Raw genomic sequence first — 20,818 nt, 5'->3', positions numbered from 1 at the left:
CAATTTGTTTGCCATCCAAACATTGATGCAAAATTGAAAAGAGAAAAGAAGAAACTGAAGAATGGACTTTTCCATTCTAGATGTAAAAATTAGGTCTTTTGCCTTGATGGCTGACTAAATATATCGTGGAGATAATTTTAAGTAATTATTAAATATAGGCAGTCCACGACTTATGACCACAATGAGCCCGAAATTTCTGTTGCCAAGCACGACACTCGTTAAGTGAGTTTTGCCCCACTTTATGACCCTTCTTGCCACAATTAAGTGAATCACTGCAGCTGTTAAGTTAGTTACACAGTTGTTGACTGAATCTGACCTTCCCCGTTGACTTTGAATATATATACTTTTTTAATTTTCCATTTTCATAACATATAATCACATGTATACTATTACATAGCCAATATCCTATTGTATTAAGTAGTAATTACATCAGTTCCTCTTGTCATCAACGCCCAGAAAGATTAAAAAACCCATTATTAGCTCTTCTGCTCTCCATACGCCTCTTTCTTCTACCTCTCTCCTACCTCCTTTCTTCCCTCCATCATCCTTTTCTACTCTACTTCCCCTTCCTTTCTCCTTCTCCTCTCTCTTCATTCCACTCCTCCTTATCCTCCTCATCTTCCCCCTTACCCTCTCTCCTATCCCTCTCTTCCCATCTTTCTTCTCTCCTCTGTTTCCCACTCTTCCTCTCATTCACTTGGTGTATTTCAACTTCCGAGCAAACTCCATTCTATGTTGATGGTATTTATGCTTCCATATCAATATACTTAACATATCTTAGTTTTAAAGAAAAAATAAGAGAAGACAGTATACATGTGCAATCATATTACTTTAAAATCTAACATCCCTCGTCAAGCCTAATATACATCCCTCCCTCCCCCCAACCCCCCCAAGCCTTCCCTCCCCCGACTTCCCAGAACCCATACACAATATAAATCTTTAACAAAAACAGTCTAAAATATATTTGAAAAAAGAATAGAAAATTGATAACATCTTTAAATTGAACTTAGCTCCTCCTTGCCCCATTGACTTTGCTTGTCACAAGGTTGCAAAAGAATCACGTGACCCTGGGGCACTGCAGCTCTCATAAATACATGCCCGTTGCCAAGAATCTGGATTTTGATCATGTGACCGTGAGGATGTTGCAACAGTCGTAATGGTAAAAAAATGGTCATAAATCCCTTTTTTTCAGTGCCATTGTAACTTCGAATGGTCATTAAATGAATAGCTGTAAGCTGAGAACCACCTGTACTCAAATATTATCCTATCCAGGAAGCATTGCAAATATCAGTAAATACTGGATCAAATGCTTAATTTTTTATTCTTCTAATTTCCTTCAGTTTCTCAAAGGCATTGGGATATCAGAGGATGCATTGTGGGCAGAGAATAAGGTATTCAGTGTTGAGGTTTGTTTTATATTTATATATATATTTTAGGTTGCACAAAGAGCAGCACAATTGCAAGAAGCGTTGTTGCACTGTGGGAGATTTCAAGATGCTGTTGAATCTATTCTTAGCTGGTTAATTGATACAGAAGACCTCGTGGCCAATCAGAAGCCCCCGTCTGCTGAATTTAAAGTTGTGAAGGCCCAAATACAGGAACAAAAAGTAAGTGACAAGTTATTTTTTTAAATGTCTTTATTTTTAATCTTTCACTGGAGATTGGGATTCTTAGAAGTAAATACACTACTCTTCCATGACCCACTCTGTCCACCTTGAGATGGGACAGGGAGACAGGCAGAAAAAGAATTTGGACGGGAAGGGATAATAGCATTTTTTTACTTTATTGTCCCATAACCTAGTCTTTCTTTATGCTTTTTTTAAAAAGGGGAATTTGCTTCACTTCTGGGAAGGGAGGAAACATAGGCAGGGAGGATAGAATCCAGAGTGTACAGGAATTTATCCATCACCAGCTGCATTTTAGAATGTTCCATGCTTGTTTATCCAGTTAGAGGTACCCAATCAGAGGCTTTAGAAATGAACAAGGTCTCCCCAGAGGACCTTTAAAAGTGAATACCAAATTATTATTTCAGAGTAACAGGACAAGTGTTTGAGATAAAAGCAACTGATTCAATTAGCTCCCATTTAGATTTATTTATTTTTAGCCTCACACTCATTCTGTAATTTGAGTCTTGCTCCAGGCATACCACATAAAGGATATTATAGTAATTTTATGAAAAATCCAAGGAGCATGCTGCCTAATTTATTTTTTGTGGATTTAATAGACCATTCTATCCCGGAATATGAGGGAATAAAAATGGAATTTCCAAATAGTCCCTATCAAAACTTCCTTAGCTCCACTAATATTACTTCATTACTCTGGAGCATTAATCTGGAGCAGTGTTTCTCAACCTTGGCAACTTGAAGATGCCCGGACTTCAACTCCCAGAATTCCCCAGCCAGCATTCGCTGGCTGGGGAATTCTGGGAGTTGAAGTCCGGACATCTTCAAGTTGCCAAGGTTGAGAAACACTGCTCTGGAGCGCCCTGGATGGATTTTGGCATGTTTAAGCACTTGAATATAAATAGAAAGGGAATGGTCTACATAATCAAATAAACATTGTTCAACCACACAACCCTATTTTCAGAATCAGCCCTTCAAGGAGAAAATGATGAGTATGTTGAGGCTCAGGATTACCAGCTGGCAGTTTTCGAACAAATCTTAGTGGTGGGTGAAAGGCATCTTCCTGAATCAGCTATATGAAAAAAACAAAAGATGACTTCCATTTATGGCAACAAAATTTGCAGGTTTTTTTTTTTTTAAAGATAGGAATAGCACCTTTACTTTTTCGTTTTGTCTTCTTATAGTTTAATAATAGAATAGTAAAATGTCCACTTGACAGAAAAAAAATAAACACATATAAATATAAACATAGAAGAGTGTTTATATTGGATCTACATTCTGCCTACTACAGAGAACTATAGGCTTAACTGTATTTAAGTAGTATGCAAAATATAGCCATATAATTCAAAATATAAAGATATTTTATCCCCACCCGCCCCCCGCCCCAAGTCTACTACACTACCTTATCATGGCAGGGGATGATGGTATTCGTGAGAGGGACGTGCAAAGAATGCCAGGAATGGTTCCACCACAAAACCGCGGTAGACAAAAGCGCGCTCGACGAAAGCGCGTACGTGATGTCATCACAGCGCGACGAAAACATCACGCTGTGAGCGGTAAATTTAAAATTAAAGCGAAAACCTTACCCTAACCCCCCCAAACCTAACCCTAAACCTAACCCTAAACCTAACCGTTAACCTAACCCTAAACCTAACCCTAAACCTAACCCTTAACCTAACGCTAAACCTAACGCTAACCCTTAACCTAACGCTAAACCTAACCCTAACGCTTAACATAACCCTAAACCTAACCCTAACCCTTAACCTAACCCTAACCCTAACCCTTACCTTTATGTGAATCGGCTTGCTTTAATTTTATTTTAATTTCAATTTATTTTTAATTTTTTTCGTCGCGCTGCTGATGACGTCAGGTACACGCTTTTGTCGAGCGTGCTTTTGTCTACCGCGGTTTTGACGGGTCACGGCCAGGAAAATACGCCAATATTATAGACTGTTCACAGGGTCACCTTTAAATCATGAAAACCATCCAGCTAAAGCAAACAGGCCACCCACATTGTGCCACAGCAATGTGTAAAAATAATGGGGATGGCAGATCACTTTAGTGAAAGAGGCATCCTTTCATACTGCATGAGATAATGCGGTGGTAAACCACTCCAGTATTTTATCAAGAAAATAACATGAGTAGACAAAATAAAGTGATTGATGTTATAGTTCCAGGTAATTGGCTTCTCAGGTTGGATGCTACTCAACGTGCTACTGAGGGAAAGCTGATGACCTATTGTACAATCACCGGCTAAGGAGAGGAGGGAGTAAAGAGGTGTGCCAGCATGAAGCCACCTCACGGGAGGAAACACGATAGACCATATTTGTGAAACTCTATCTATTGGGTCCCAAGGGAAGGTAGCAAATCTGGCGAGAATAATATCAGGTGCAAGAAACTGGAATAACTTTGTGAATAGGCCAAAGCAGTTCCTCTGTTGTTGGTCACCTATATAACAAGAACCTTAGTTTTAGTTTAGTTTAGTTTTATTGGTCTTATATGCCGCCCACTCCCGAAGGACTCCGGGCGGCTTACACTAAACAAGGGAAGGGGGATAAATAAACAAAACAACACTTTAAAATACACAACAGTCACAGTTTCCATGGGACTGGATATTTTGAGAGCCCCCCGGCCTGCTGGAGCAGCCAGGACTTAAAGGCTTTGCGGAAGGCCGGGAGGGTAGTAAGGGTCCGGATCTCCGCGGGGAGCTCGTTCCAGAGGGTCGGAGCTGCAACAGAGAAGGCTCTCCCCCGGGGAGTCGCCAGCCGACATTGGCTGGCAGATGGAATCCGGAGAAGACCTAACCTGTGAGATCTAATAGGTCTATGGGAAGTAATCGGCAGGAGGCGGTCTCTCAGGTACCCAGGTCCGATGCCATGTAGGGCTTTATAGGTAACGACCAGCACCTTGAAGCGGGTCCGGAGACTAATGCCAGTCTGGCTGCATTCCCTTGGGAACTAGTAGATAAGACGTCACTAGTCTGCTCTGACATTTCCTCCTATATAGTGACTCCACATCTCCGCTTTCTCCTTTAGCTGATGATTCCAACACGTAACCTTTTAGAAGGCTAATGGCGTTCATGAGAAATTCCAAGGAAAGTAATGACAAATTGAAGAGAGCTTTGTAAAAGTGGAGCCAACAACAGCAGCAAAGACCAAGGAACCAGTGAGTAGACTGGTTCCTTGGAATGTCCCTACATAGAGATAGAATGAGAGATTGCCAACATGTCACTATGTTTGCAACCACAGCAGAGCCTTTTAAAGGACACTTAAGTTCACAAAACGGTCACTTTTGGGAAATTGCCTATTAACCATCTATTGCCCTATTAGAGACTCTGCAACAACAAATTTGAAAATTCTTCATTCAGTGAATTTATCTTCAACTACGAACAAGAGGAAAATCAATTCCAAGCTTAAACCTGTAAAAAAAAAATGAGAAGCAAACAGCAAAACTCTAAATAAGATTTTGATCTAAGAAATTTGTACATGGATTAATCAAGATATATTTGGAATATTTACTTTTATTATAAGATTTTGGAATTAAATATTAAAAAATAAATAACTTTTCACACGAAACATTTATTTTGGCTATCCTGCAATTGCCAAATCATAGCAAAAGATAAATGATGATTTTGGAAACTGGTTACTACAGAGGAAGCCTGCTGTACAGATACTCCTTGGCTTATTATGATCACAATTTTCATTGCTAATCATGATAGTTGTTAAGTTAATTTTGCCCCATTTTACAAAGTTTATATTGAGTGACATCTGGATTGAAATCTTTGGCACGTCAAATTGCTGATGTTGCCGCAAGGAAAAAGAAAATTTGAACTTGCAAAAACCGAATTACAGGGGGGACATGGAATGTAAAATACATGAACATGGGAAAGCTCAACACAGAGAAAGATGAAAGAGTAATTCGTATAATTCTGTAGAAGTCAATCTGTATGGTTGCTAAGAATTAGCATTCTTAATAGCATGTTATCAATTAATACTTTATTTACAGTTATCAGGGGATGTATCCAAAGTTATGGATAACAAACAAGCTTCAACGTAGGCTAATATAATCCTAAAAGCCCAATAAACTAAATGTGTATGAAACTCTGATGTATTTTGCTGCATTTTCACAAAATCTTTTCCTAAAGCTACAATTTTAAGGGCATTCCAAGAGTAAAATCTTTCTTACGATGATCATAGTAATTAGATAATCCTGAGAAAAATAAATACAGCTCAAGGCTTGGCCGTACGCTTAATTTCCAATTAAGACGTTTAATTTATCTGGATTGTTTCCCAAGCTAACTTTCGGTATACACCCAGGAGACTCTCAAATACAGTTTTTCTCCTGCACAGCTGCATCTTGGCTGCTGGCTTTCCCAGACAGCCTGGGGAGATGATTCACTAAACACTATGCGGTGTCTTTTCTCAGAGGGCTGCCTTCAATTGTTTAACTGAGTACTTCTGTTTTCTGATTAAAACAATTACAGAGCATGCTTTCTGTTTTGCCCTACGTGCTACCACATGCTTTTGAACCGCCCATATTTTTTATCTTCGAGAAACAGAATAAGCAGGGATTTAATTGGTGAATCTGTGTTTGTCGTTTACTCAGCTGTTGACAAATATGATTTTTTTTGGAGGCCAGTCTGCAGTGGTGGGTTTCAAAAATTTTTCGAACCTACTCGGTGGGTGTGGCCTCCTTTGTGGGAGTGGCTTGACAGCCATATGACCTGATGGGAGTGGCTTGCCGGCCATGTGTTCTCTCTCTCTCTCTCTCTTTCTCTCTCCTTCCTTCCTTTTGTCTCTCTGTCCCTTTTTCCTTTTTTTCTTTCATCTCTCTCTCACTTTTTCTTTCTTTTTTCTTTATTTCTTTCTTCCTTTCTTCCTTTCTTTCTCTTTCTCTCTCTGTGTGAGTCTCTCTCTCTTTCTCTCTCTCTCTTTGTGTGTGTCTGTGTGTGTGTGTGTCTGTCAGTGGTGGGTTTCAAAAAATTTTGGAGCCTCTTCTGCTTTCCGGATCCACTGGTGGAACCTCTTCTAACCGGTTCGGTAGATTTGATGAACCGGTTCTACCGAACTGATGTGAACTGGTAGGAACCCACCTCTGCCAGTCTGCAACTAGAGAAAAATTGGGTTAATGGTTCTTGAAAGAGTTACAACTTGGTGTGACATAAACAGAGAGTTGAGTTACCAAACCATGTGATGGAAACGGCAAATGTTGACGTCAAAGAGACACAAAGCATAGAAAGCACAGTCACTTAGTACTGTGAAGAAGGCTTTCTGCACTTCCCTTGATCCCCATGATTTATCATTCATAACCACTACTCCTCAACCCTGTAAAAACAACAAAACCATACTGGTTTATTGAGTACACTTAACAACAGATTACTCTATGATAAATTAGTATATCCTTAAGATATCATAACATTTGTTGTTGTATGTAATACAACTCTTGTCTTCTAAAAAGGATGGATACGGGTCTTTAGCTGTAATCATATTATAAATAATTGTTCCAAAGACTGATGTAGGGAGGTTTGATGTTAGCAATTCATCATACAGGAATACTGCTAGTCGAAAAATTGTACTAAGTCAGAAATATAAAGCCATTGCTATAGAATTAACAGGAAATGAATTAATAGAAAGTAAGGACAGATTTTGCAAAAACTTGCATCCATTGGCGGATTAAGGCTCACTGGTACCCTAAGCATTGACAAATCTTGGTGCCCCCCCTCCTTTGTACATACTGTACAAATCTTCATTGGGTTTTTTTTTCTTTCTCAACCTTGTGGTGCCTCCTTTGGGCCTGGTGCCCTAAGCATGTGCTTAGTTTGCTTAATGGTTAATACCAGTGATGTGCAGTGAGCTTTACGGCTGGTGAGGCACTTTTTAGACTTGTGGACTTCAACTCCCAGAATTCCACAGCCAGGCATGCTCAGTTCCGATTTAAAGCGACAGCATTTTTCCACCTTGCAAAATAAGTTTTCCCATTTTTTTTCTTCTCCCTTCCCCTCCTTCCTCCCTCTCTCCCTCCCTCCCCCTCTCTCAAACAGACACATACACACAGAGAAATTGGATCCCTCTCTCACTCACACACTCACTCTCAAACAAACACAAACACAGAAGTTGGATTGGGTATATTTTCCAAACGCTTGAAAGCAGCTCGACTGCCATACCCCTCCTTCCCCTGCTGCCTTCCGATCGGAACCTTTGATTGCAGGTGAATCACGTTGTAATCAGTGAAGCTGGGCTTATGTACTTTTATCCAGCTGTGTCTGTGTGTGTGTGTGTGTGTGTGTGTGTTTGAAAAGGCAACGTGGTTCTGCCAGAGCTCTGAGTCAGACTGAGCTAGTTGCTCCCAGAGAACTCTAAAAAGCCTCTAAAAATGCCCTCTACAGGAGGCGAGAGAACACGTGCCTCATTTGCATAAGGAATTCTTCGCTTTTTAACCCTTGGTTAACTCTTAAAAGGCGACAAAATTTCTTATACAAAAGAGGCCCCTAGTTCTCTGGTCTCCTCCTATAGTTAACACTAAGCACTGTTCCAAGTCACTGTGACTTAGAATCTGGTAGCAACGGTTCCACCACAAAACCGTGTTCGACTAAAGCGCACTCGACGAAACTGCGTAGCTGACGTCATCACAGCGCGACGAAAAAAGCACGCTGTGAACGCTAAAGCTAAAATTAACCCCTAAACCTAAACCTAACCCCCTAAACCTAACCCTAAACCTAACCCTAAACGTAACCCTTAACCCTAAACCTAACCCTAAACCTAACCCTTAACCTAACGCTAACCCTAAACCTAACCCTTAACCTATTGCTAAACCTAACCCTAACCCTTAACCTAACCCTAACCTTAACCTAACCCTAACCCTAAACCTAACCCTTACCTTAACTTGAATCGGCTTGCTTTCAAAGCGCTTTTTAAAGCGCCCTTTTTTCTCCACGGTCGCTGTTGTCGCCCTGCTGATGACGTCAGCGACGCGGTTTAATCGGGCGCGCTTTAGTGGAGCGCGGTTTTGTCGTGCCACGCTTAGCAACTACCTTGGCTTTAATTATTTTTTAAAAAATTCTTTAAAATTCTTTCCTTTTCCTCATGACTGGTGAGGCCACGCCTCCCCTGCCTCTAGTGACTGCACGTCCCTGGTTAATACACAACTGCTCGCATCTGTGGGCAGTGTTCAGAATAACAACTATTTTGTATATCCAGGGATAAAGATCCAGGGACAAGTAATAATATACAAAGCCCTGTCAGAAGGGAATAAAGTTAAAGTAAGAGCAAGTATTATACTCTTACATTCCTAGTAAGAGGGTTCATCAGCATCTTTGGAAAATACAATGGACTGCTGTCATAAAGAGAACCAAGGAGATGCTCTTGAAGCAAATATTCAGAAGTCATCATGTAAACAAAGAGGAAGGAAGCATTCTTTAAGACTTGGGAAAGGAAATAGTATTAAGAAGACTTTTCCTCGTTACACTTAGGTTATATGAAGGTGGAGATGAAAGCACAAGCAGACTTGGGACATTTTGTTATTATAGCCTATCTCAATAAAGCTAATTCTAGCCTTCCTGTGGAGTCGGTTTCCTGATCTGGTCTATCTCGGGAGTGCTGTTGCATAACTTAATGGAATGTCCTACTCTGAAAGCACTATATTTCATGAAAGCAAGGAAGGCATGCTTATTTGTAGCCAACATGAAACGTCAGCGTAATGTTGAAACAAAATTTAAAATAAAAATGGAAAATAATAACTCTGCAGCTGACAAGATTTACTTACTCCATCAGTGCTAAATAAACGAATAAGCTATTTATACCATGGGAAGCATAAATGCTGGTCTATCTTTTGCCTGCCATTTCAAAAGACGGTTCCACCACAAAACCGCGTTCGACTAAAGCGCGCTCGACGAAACCGCGTAGCTGACGTCATCACAGGGCGACAACAGCGCGGAGACGGAAGCACGCTGTAAACGCTAAACCTAAAATTAAACCCTAAACCTAACCCCCCTAAACCTAATCCTAAACCTAACCCTAAACCTAATCCTAACCCTTAACCTAACCCTAAACCTAATCCTAACCCTTAACCTAACCCTAACCCTAACCCTTAACGTAACCCTAAACCTAACCCTAAACCTAACCCTAAACCTAACCCTAAACCTAAACCTAACCCTTAACCTAACCCTAAACCTAACCCTAAACCTAAACCTAACCCTAAACCTAACCCTTACCTTAAGTTGAATCGGCTTGCTTTCAAAGCGCTATTTAAAGCGCCCTTCTTTCTCCGCGCTCGCTGTTGTCGCCCTGTTGATGACGTCAGCGATGCGGTTTAATCGGGCGCGCTTTAGTCGAGCGCAGTTTTGTCGTGCCACGCAAAAGACAGCTTGCTTAAATCTCCCCCGTTTGACGGTAAGCCAGACCTTGGATATAATCAGCCTCTTCATCTTGTCACAAAGCCATCATTTCGTGGCAATTTAATTTTTTTGATTATTTTGTTTTTCCAGCTTCTCCAGAGATTGTTAGATGACCGCAAGCCTACCGTTGAATTGATCAAGCGTGAAGGGGAAAAAATTGCCGAGTCAGCAGAGCCGCCAGATAAAGAAAAGATCTTGAAACAGCTGAGTCTCCTGGATAGCAGATGGGCCGCATTGCTTGATAAAGCAGAAATGAGGTACTTGAAACATTTTCATCCGCTTACTCATAGAGCAGGGAGCTCTTCTAGCTACTGCAAAGAAAACGGTGTAATCTGAAGCTGCTGTGTAAGCATTTTTGTTGTAAGATGAGCGTTAAACTTTTGAGGCTGGATGAGAAAATGCATTAGCACTGTTAGGACTAGAACTGCAGGTGAAATAAACATGATTTATCTATTCCCCCGGTTAATAAATAGGCGGATAGCTAGAAGGCAGGCATTGTGGATTATAAAATTGTCATGACAAGGTCTACTGCATGGAGGAGCTGGCAAATTAAGTGTTATTTTAATAAAGATTGATATCTTTTGCACCTGGGAGATTTAATTTAAAACAATTCTAGCCTAGAGTGAAATGGTTCAGCAGATCTAACTAATCTGTGTGCAAATATCAATCAGAGCTTGAAGGGATCTTGAGGGATCTAGAGCCGAGGTGGCGCAGTGGTTAAATGCAGCACTGCAGGCTACTTCAGCTGACTGCAGTTCTGCAGTTCGGCTGTTCAAATCTCACCGGCTCAGGGTTGACTCAGCCTTCCATCCTTCCGAGGTGGGTAAAATGAGGACCCGGATTGTTGTTGGGGGCAATATGCTGACTCTGTAAACCGCTTAGAGAGGGCTGACAGCCCTATGAAGCGGTATATAAGTCTAACTGCTATTGCTATTGAAGGTCTTCTAGTCTAACCCCCTGCTCAAGAAGGAGATCCTATACCATTTCAGACTGGTGGCTATACAGTCTTTCCTTAAAAACCCAGTGAAGGAGCACCCCCAGCTTCTGAAGGCAAGCTGTTCCACTGGTTAATTGTTCTCACTGTTGGGAAGTTTCTCCTTAATTCTAGGTTGCTTCTCTCCTTGATTTAGTTTCCATCCATTGTTTCTTATCCTTGCCTTCCAGTGCTTTGGAAAATAAGTTGATCCTCTTTTCTTTGTGGTGCCCCCTCAAATACTGGAATACTGCTATCATGTCCCCTTAATCCTTCTTTTCTCTAGACTGGCCATACCCAATTTCCTGTAACCGTTCTTCATATGTGTTTGTCTCCAGGCCTTTACGTTGTTCTTCTTTAGACTTTTTCCAAAACATCTTTTTTTGTAATGTGGTAACCAAAACTGGATGCTATATTCCGGGTGCAATCTTATTAATGATTTATAAAGCAGTAGTACTAATAATTCATGTGATTTTGAAATATGATTAACACAAAGTACAAACTGCTACAAACTTTTGTTCTGTTGATAGGGCTTTTATTTTACTTATTGTGTTTATTTTAATTCCTTTTTTATTATTAAGTCACAAAGTTTAATTTCTGATTCAAGGTTGACTCAGCGTTCCATCCTTCCGAGGTGGGTAAAATAGTGACCCATCAAAACCGCGGTCCACTAAAGCGCGCCTGATTAAAGCGTGTACCTGACGTCATCAGCAGCGTGACGAAAAAAATTAAAAATAAATTAAATTGAAATTAAAATAAAATTAAAGCAAGCCGATTCACATAAAGGTAAGGGTTAGGGTTAGGGTTAGGTTAAGGGTTAGGGTTAGGTTTAGGGTTACGTTAAGCGTTAGGGTTAGGTTTAGGGTTAGGTTAAGGGTTAGCGTTAGGTTTAGCGTTAGGTTAAGGGTTAGGGTTAGGGTTAGGGTTAGGTTTGGGGGAGTTAGGTTTAGATTTACGCATTAATTTTAAATTTACCGCTCACAGCGCGATGTTTTCGTCGCGCTGTGATGACGTCACGTATGTGCTTTCGTCGAGCGCGCTTTAGTCTACCGCGGTTTTGTGGTGGAACCGGGTAAAATGAGGACCCGGATTGTTGGGGGCGATATGCTGACTCTGGGGCGATATGCTGACTCTGTAAACCGCTTAGAGAGGGCTGAAAGCGGTATATAAGTCTAACTGCTATTGCTATTGCTATTTTTTTAAAAACTTGGTAAAGTCCGTAATCTTTTACCTGTATTTGATCCCTAAATGCTTGTTTTTCATTCTCTTGGCATTTTGCAGACATCGCCAGTTGGAAGGGATTTCAACTGTAGCACAGCAGTTCCATGAAACCTTAGAACCATTGGTTGAATGGTTAGCAACCACTGAGAAGAAGCTTTCCAATTCAGAACCCATTGGCACCCAGGCTTCCAAACTCCAGCAACAGATTTCTCAGCATAAAGTAAGATCTTAATGGGCAGCCTCTTGGAGTTATTTTTATAGCTTCCTCATTCAGAAAAATTGGAAATTCCTTCTCTACCTTCTTGCCTGAGTTTTTTTCTTTTAACGCATTTCTATTATCACTCCAATTGTTTTATTCATTTTCCTTTTTTTTATTTAGTTGTGCTCATATTTGTTTACATGGTTTGGTTAAATTTTCTTTTCATTTTGTTTTTCCCCCACCTGCTGCTTTTAAAAAATCCATTTATAGACTTTAGAGGAAGACATCACCACTCACAATAAAAATCTACAGCAAGCCATTAACATTGGCCAGATTTTAAACACGTTGTGCTCCAGGGAAGATAAAGAGATGGTTCAAGAGAAATTAGAGTCTTCAGAAGGCCGATACGTTGAGGTTCAAGAAAAAAGCAGAAGTAGGGCTGAGCTCCTGAAACAAGCCTATTGCAATGCTCAGATTTTTGGAGAAGATGAGGTTGGACTGATGAACTGGTTGAATGAAGTCCACGAGAAATTGAGCAAATTGGGAGTCCAAGACTACAATACTGATTTACTAGAGAAACAGCACGCTGAAATGCTGGTATTTGCCATTATTTTCTGTTATTTTTAATTTACCATCGTTAATCATATTATTAACAGTTTCTTTTGTATTTTATTTGTTATTTGGTTATTTCTTATAACTAAATCTTGCATAATCTTTGTTTCTCTAGTTACCTCATGAACTCTTTCCTTTTTATTTCCCATGAAGAAAGAAATTAATGCATTATTCCTTAGCACAGTGTTTCTCGGTTCCACCACAAAACCGCAGACGACAAAATTGCGGTCGACGAAAGCGCGTATGTGACGTCATCACAGCGCGACGAAAAAGATTGAAAAATGTAAAAATAAAGCGAAAACCTTACCCTAACCCCCCCAAACCTAACCCTAAACCTAACCCTTAACCTAACCCTAAACCTAACCCTAAACCTAACCCTTAACCTAACGAAAAACCTAACGCTAACCCTTAACCTAACGCTAAACGTAACGCTAACGCTCTAAACCTAACCCTAACCCTTAACCTAACCCTAACCCTTAACCTAACCCTAACCCTTAACCTAACCCTTACCTTTATGTGAATCGGCTTGCTGTAATTTAATTTTTATTTCAATTTTTTGATCTTTTTCGTCGCGTTGTGATGACGTCACATACGCGATTTCGTCGACCGCGCTTTTGTGGAACGCGGTTTTGATGGGTCACACTGGCTGGGGAATTCTGGGAGTTGAAGTCTGGACATCTTCAAGTGACCAATGTTGAGAAACACTGCCTTAGCAGCAACAAAAAGTTATTCCTTATCAAATAGAACTTTTAGCGATGATTTCTTTGATGTTTATGTGCTGTTGCCTTTTCTCTGTCATTCCCCATATTCTTAAATCGTTAAATTTCCTAGGTTCTTCAAGAGGAGATTAAGATCAGAAAAGATAATGTTGATCAAGCTATTCAAAATGGTTTACTGCTTCTTAAACAAACTACAGGTGAGAATGGATTTATATCAGTGGCAATTTAAATAACATCTTTTTACTTAGTTTTTTTTACACTGTAAAAGTAACACGGTCCAGAATAAATGTGCTAATCTTTATAGTTAATGTACCATTTTTTAAAAAAAAAATGTCTTGGATTCATATTGATTTGACAGCTGGTTATAACGATATGGTTGAGAGCATAAATTGTGAGTTGGCAATCTTTTTCATTTGGAAAATTAATTTCTGTACTTAAAAAAGCAAACATTTGAATTAGTGGTATCAACACAGGATTTTAAAAGGGATCTTTGGGGAATTAAAACAGCTACAGTTCAGGTGAATAAACCGTACCAAGTTTCATTCTATGTTGCATGCCTACTGTTTACAGGAACAAGAAGGCAGGGGTTATAAATAAATGAAAATCTAGTCATCCTTAATGTTTTCTTATGTTCCATAAAACATAACTTCAAGGAGTGGAATGGTGATGATAAGGGTTCGCCGACAAAAGAGCGAATGACAAAACCGCGCCCGACTAAACCGCGGTGACAAAACTGCGTGTTCTAAAGCGCTCCGACGAATGAGCGCTGAATTGCGCCGACAACAGCGCGGCGACAGAAGCACGCTGTAAAACTAAACCTAACCCTAAACCTAACCCTAAACGTAACGCTAACCCTAAACCTAACCCTAAACCTAAACCTAACCCTAAACCTAACACTAAACATAACCCTAAACTTAACCCTTACCTTAAGTTAAATCGGCTTTCTGCCGACGCGCTGTTGTAAAGCGCCCTTCTGTCTCCGCGCTGTTGTCGCCGCGCTGATGACGTTGCAGTTTTAGCGACGCGGTTTAGTCGGGCGCGGTTTTGTCGTTCGCCCTTTTGTCGGGTCACGGATGATAACTCCTCTCAGTCCTTATTGATTATCTTTTCCAGATGTGATGTTCGGCTAGGATTGTAAATACCGAAATTCCTGCCAGAAAACCAACATACCACCCTTTCTGTGCTACTCAGACTAGTATTTGTTGCTTCCTAATGTGTCTTTGTTTACGTCTTGACGGAAGTAAATGTTCAGTCAGTGAAAATGTCCACCGCAGCCATTGTGAGGAAAATTTGTAGAGGTTTCTTTTTGCAACCCCTAAAATTTCTCAGCCTCCTAAGTAATTGGTGGAAACATTTTAAAATGTTTAGCCTCTTTAAAACAACAATCAGATGGCTATTGCTGCATGGCTTTTGGTAATTAATTGGAAGAAATATTTTGGACTAACTACCTTCTTAATACAGTGCCAGCCTTTTTTCAATTCCCTGTGGAAGCCTGAAAAAAGCAGACTGCCTTAAGAGTAGAAAGGTGGGGTCCAGACATTTCTTTTTATAGTGTTTTTGACACATTTTAGCAGCCTGCGGAGTTTTAAGTTATTTTCCATTTATAGTTTCACCATATGTGATCCTGGAAATACTGATTATATTTGTCACGTTTTGTAGTTTTAAATTATTGCTTTCATAAATGAAATCATAGTTATGAATGGAGTTATACATCCACTTAGATATCAACAAATAATTTAAGCTGTAGATCAATTGCATTCGTATTTATTTCAGCGGTCTTTCTATTCTCCCTTTTCGAAGAGGAGGAGGAGGGCTAAGTAGATGATTGTGATAGTGAATGTTGTTGTAAGGTTAAAATGATTGAATTCCAAATGCATATAGCACGTCTGGTTTAGAAGGCAACATCTTGTGAATTTTCTAGACTTTATGAAGTTTCCCAAACATAATAGTTTGAGTCTGAAAAGGGTGGTGTGTATGTGTTTGTGTGTGTGTGTGTTTGTCTGTGTATGTATTAAACAATGCATTTATCACTTCCATCTGTTTTTCCCATTGAATTATTTCGCAAAATTGGTAACAGTGCTGAGATTTCTTGAAAGATTTGGATTCTTAATATAAATTGCGCAGTTATTGGTATTATAATAAAATAATTCAATCTTCTCTAACATTTGGATATAACCCCTAAACTATTATGGGCATATTAGAAGCAATAGGATTAAGGTTGACTTGGCTAATGGGCCTGTAAAATCTTCCCCAGATATTTTACAATAGACTACACCCCCCCCCCCATTTGAGAAGGATCAGAGCATGATGAAAAATGTTCCTCCAATATTCAGAATTAGCCAGGCTACAGGTAAACTTGTTTGCTCCAGGATGATCAGAAAACTATTTTTTTATGAAAGTACATCAAAAACCGGTTAAAGATAAAACTTAAAAGTAATCGCATATATCTATCAAAATAATCCTGGAGTTTGGGCATCCAGAATAAGTAATAGGCATTTAAAAAAATAAATCCTAGGAATATTGTGGGTTGTATATGATTTGCCTATAAATTGTATTATTTGCTGCAGTGGCCATGTATCTTTTTACCTAACAAGCAAACATGTTTGAATCTGAATATTTTCTGTTACACATTCAAAGTCCAGTTTGTTTCTCTGGTAATAGTTTGAGATACTTGATATTCATCTGAAGAATACAAGAGCCCCTAATATTTTGAACCAACAAAAATAATGAGGGACTGGCAAAGCAAGATCCTTAATTTACAGTATTTCCTTACAAAATGTCTTAATTAGGCGGTTCCACCACAAAACCGCGGACGACAAAATCGCGGTCGACGAAAGCGCGCATTTGACGTCATCACAGCGCGACGAAAACATCGCGCTGTGATCGAAAAATGTAAAAAATAAAGCGAAAACCTTACCCTAACCCCCCCAAACCTAACCCTAAACCTAACCCTAAACCTAACTCTTAACCTAACCCTAAATCTAACCCTAAACCTAACCGTTAACGTAACGCTAAACCTAACGCTAACCCTTAACCTAACGCTAAACGTAACCCTAAACCTAACCCTTACCTTTATGTGAATCGGCTTGCTTTAATTTAATTTTTATTTCAATTTTTAATTTTTTTGGTCGCGCTGTGATGACGTCAAATGCGCGCTTTCGTCGATCGCGCTTTTGTGGACCGCGGTTTTGACGGGTCACGAATTAGGCAGCCTTTTTTTCTAAATGAGACATTCTGGATTCACAATTCATCAGGAACATATTTATAAATTCTACTGTGCTGAATGTTGCCAATATTTAAACAGCATTTTCATAGAACTAATTTTCAGTGAACTAAGTCTCTTGATATTAAAAGTTCTCGCAGAAAAAAATAATTTTAAATTATTCTAAACTAAATAATTATAACTAAATAATAACTAAATAATTTTCTGTGGGTTTTGTTTATACATTGAATCTCTCAGGTCAAGAGGTCTTTGGGTAATTTAAATCAATTGTAAGTAAAGAGGTCTTTAGGTTATGTAGGTCTAACATTTTCAAGGAAATGATGTTAGCATATTTGACAAATCATCTCGGTGTATTGATCAGATTTTAATCTGAATGGAAATAAAAAGTGCCATCATCTATATATTCTGAAATGTATCAAAGAACCTATTTAATAAATGTTATATTTTCTGGTGGTAATACTTTCATTAAATGTTAGTACATTAACTTCCTGTTCCTAGACAGTTTTGGCAGAAAACTAAACAACAGAGGCTGTGATTAGTAAGTGGATTGGGAACTATTCCAGATCTGTAAATTAGACTGGGAATTAGAAAAAGCATCCTGCAAAGATATTCCATAATGTGTCCACGTATGTCACAATACCTGAGCTCAATCTTAAATCAAGTTTATTATACTGGCTTTTATGTGTTTTGTTTTATTTTAGATATAGCTTATAAATCTGTCCCAAACACTACAAATTATTAATACATAAATAGAAGTCTTATTCATTTTTTCAATTAATAACTTGATGGTTTGGTTTTTATTTTTTATTTTTTTGCTAATGATATTGTTTTCAAATTTTAGGAGATGAAATTGTTGTAATTCAAGATAAATTGGAAGGCATCAAAGCAAGATACAAAGATATTACTAACCTGAGTTCTGAAGTGTTCAAGACTCTAGAAGAAGCTCTTCAGCTTTCAGGGCAGCTCCAATCAGCTCACAAAGAATTCTGTTCTTGGCTTGACAAAGTTGAAGTCGAATTACTTTCATACAATTCTCAAGATCCCAAAGGCAAAGAATTAAGCGAAACACAAGAAAGACAAAAAGTGAGTATCAAGCTAGAAAATAAAGATTGACTTAACATTTTGTTGTTTGGCTTAGTGTACTGCATTTTTTGGAGTAGAAGAGACACCTTTTTTCCTCAAAAAAAGACGCTGAAAATCTGGGTGCGTCTTATACACTGAATACAGCATTTTTTGCCTCCTGAAACCCCACCCACTTTGCAAAAATGGCCATGCATAGCTTGTAGGAGGCTATTTCATCTGGATGAAATCGCCTTTACTTTCCCCATGTAGAGCTTCTCATTTGCAATAAATCTTTTCATAAGTTCGTTATTTCTTGATTGATTATGTTCAAGTTAGTGTTGATAAGAGTTGGCGTTAACCCTTATTGACCACATTGATCAGGGTCTCCAAAGTGGACAATATCTATACCCAAGGATTTATGGAACTATCCATTATAGTTGTGGTTTGTTATTATTATTCATAGTATTATTAGTTAGAGTAGCATTTATTAAATTATTTTCATGTAATAAATGTGTGGGGTTGTTCATGAAGGGGTTAATGAGTTGAAGAGCTTCAAGGCCCTTACATAGATTAAACCTTCTCCAGGATGATCTGTCCCCACCTGGTTCTTCAGGTTTCACCCACCACCTCTATAATTGAGGATGTCATAATACATGGGTCAGCCAACGGACATGCACATCTAGTATTTTGAGGAACTAACAATATATGTCTAATTAACAAGTTGACGGCCAAGCAGGCAGATGGGCTAAAATAGATTCCCTACTTCATTTTTATATGAACAGTTTAAGCTTAATATCCTGAAACCCTAGTTTGGTTCAGGCTTGGGGCCTACTTCGGTTCAGCCTGCCATGTTAAGTCCACCCAATGTCTGCTGGTCATTCTCTTTCCTTCCACCTTTCCCAGTATTATAGACTTCATTAGAGAGCTAGGTCTTGACATAACACGTCCAAACTGTTTTAGCGTGGTTATTTGTGCCTCAAATGAGAATTCGTGATGGATTGATTTAATTGATTCATTTGTTTGTTTTCTGGGCTATCCATGGAATTCTCAGGAGTTTTCTCTTAACACTGTTTTCAAAAAGGTTAATGCTCCTTTTATCCTGTTTTCAGACTTTTCAAACTCTTTTCATTTCCACAGACTCATAGGAAAAAACTATTACCTGTACCATTCTAATCTTTTTAGGTATAGGCATGTCATGTCACCCCGAATATCTTTTCCTGGGCCTTCATTACTATAGTACCAAATACTAATTGTAATGTATAATATTTCTTGTCTACTTCTTCTTTATCAAGAACAGTCAATCCCAAAAGATAGAAGCTACCTTGCATTATCAGTTCCAAGGCTGTCTCTGCTGTCATTATTTGGGTCGGTATATAGATTTAAGGTAGTGGTCTAGAAACATGAATTCTAGATCTCTCTGAGGTATACAAGCTGGGTAAGATGTCTCAGCCAACACACTTTGTAGGGTGGAGAACATTGGAGATAGATATTTTATTGCCACTGTGTGTGTGGATGTACATGTGTGCAGGCGCTTAGATGCCCACAAGGCAATACACGTACATGAATAATAACAATCTGAAATCATAAAATATTAGGACTTGCAGATTGAAGTTGAACACTTATGGAAAAAGAAATCTGAACCAATCATGACTGAAGCCCTTGGAGCAATATACAATGGACTTTTCTTGATATCTGGAAACGTCAGATCTCAACACTCAAAGTTTACAAAAAACCACCTTGTTTGGCGCTGCCTATGTCTTAGATGCTTCCTTAATAATTCTTAGATTGTTGGTTAGGACTTGAATTATTAAGTTTCCACCAATCTTAGACTGTTAATTTAACTGTAGATTATCCACACATAATAATTCTTGACTTTTGGTACCTGACTTTGCAGATCATTTTCAGTATTGGAGTAGCATCATCAGCATAATGCTGATCAATAATGTTTCCCCAGCATCCCTAAATATATATTCAGCATATAATCTTTCTTATAGTAACCTTAACAAATGAAGGGAAGAGTATCGCATAGATTTTTTTTGCCAGAATGTTTATTTCAAATATTCTTTTTTAGGAACTGAAAAAAGAAGTAAAGGATAAGAAAAGTTTATTGGACCATCTCAATGAAGTCAGTAGTTCTTTGTTGGAACTGGTGCCATGGAGAGCCAGGGAAGGGATAGATAAAATGGTTACTGAAGACAATGAACGATACCGGTTAATGAGTGACACTTTAAATCAAAAAGTGGAAGAAATTGATGCTGCAATTTTAAGATCACAACAGGTAAAAGTAATATATTGGTTTAACTTTTCTGCAAACCAGAGTAATACGTGTTTGATATCAGGTTTGCATTACACACATACACACACACACACACACACACACAAAAACACACAAACACACAAAGACACAGACACAGAGGCCAGTTCATTTACCTGGGAATTTATGTCAAAATAAAAATGTTCTCTTTGTTTCATTGTACTCTCCTTGCTTACACTGGCTCTATTATTCAAGAACTGGGGCTCATCTGGGGGAGGAAGGTGATCCTGAGCCATAATTTTCAGACATGAATCTTAGGACAAAGCACATCCCAGTCATTCCCACAGCCATCTGTTTCCTGATTGATGCAAAAATTGCAGATCAGCCTCGTACTGGGAAGCTTTATGAGGAACATCATGTAGTGAACCAAGTAAGAATTTCACCAGAACAAAGGATTAAATCTAAATCCTTTTAATGCCTGCAGTTTCTGGTGCCTGATAGGATCAGATGTGAGGTTGTATAAGTGATGCAAAACTGGTAG

At 38.9% G+C, this 20,818-nt stretch overlaps 1 protein-coding gene across 6 annotated transcripts in view; it reads left to right on the top strand.

Annotated features, from left to right (window-relative positions):
* DST (dystonin) overlaps positions 1 to 20,818 on the top strand; it is a 175,041-nt gene that overhangs the window by 76,376 nt on the left and 77,847 nt on the right. For 5 of the 6 annotated variants that reach the window (XM_032216299.1, XM_032216297.1, XM_032216298.1 and 2 more), the window contains 7 exons: positions 1,437 to 1,607; positions 10,105 to 10,271; positions 12,269 to 12,428; positions 12,678 to 13,004; positions 13,851 to 13,935; positions 17,803 to 18,044; positions 20,095 to 20,301. In XM_032216299.1, coding sequence (XP_032072190.1) covers positions 1,437 to 1,607; positions 10,105 to 10,271; positions 12,269 to 12,428; positions 12,678 to 13,004; positions 13,851 to 13,935; positions 17,803 to 18,044; positions 20,095 to 20,301 — 1,359 coding nt within the window. The remainder of the gene's footprint in view (positions 1 to 1,436; positions 1,608 to 10,104; positions 10,272 to 12,268; positions 12,429 to 12,677; positions 13,005 to 13,850; positions 13,936 to 17,802; positions 18,045 to 20,094; positions 20,302 to 20,818) is intronic. The other variant, XM_032216300.1, reaches the window with a different exon arrangement.

The sequence above is a fragment of the Thamnophis elegans genome, chromosome 4 (genome assembly GCF_009769535.1).
Source record: "Thamnophis elegans isolate rThaEle1 chromosome 4, rThaEle1.pri, whole genome shotgun sequence".
In the NCBI taxonomy this organism is placed as follows: Eukaryota; Metazoa; Chordata; class Lepidosauria; order Squamata; family Colubridae; genus Thamnophis; species Thamnophis elegans.
This window is presented reverse-complemented; position numbering and strand designations above follow the sequence as displayed.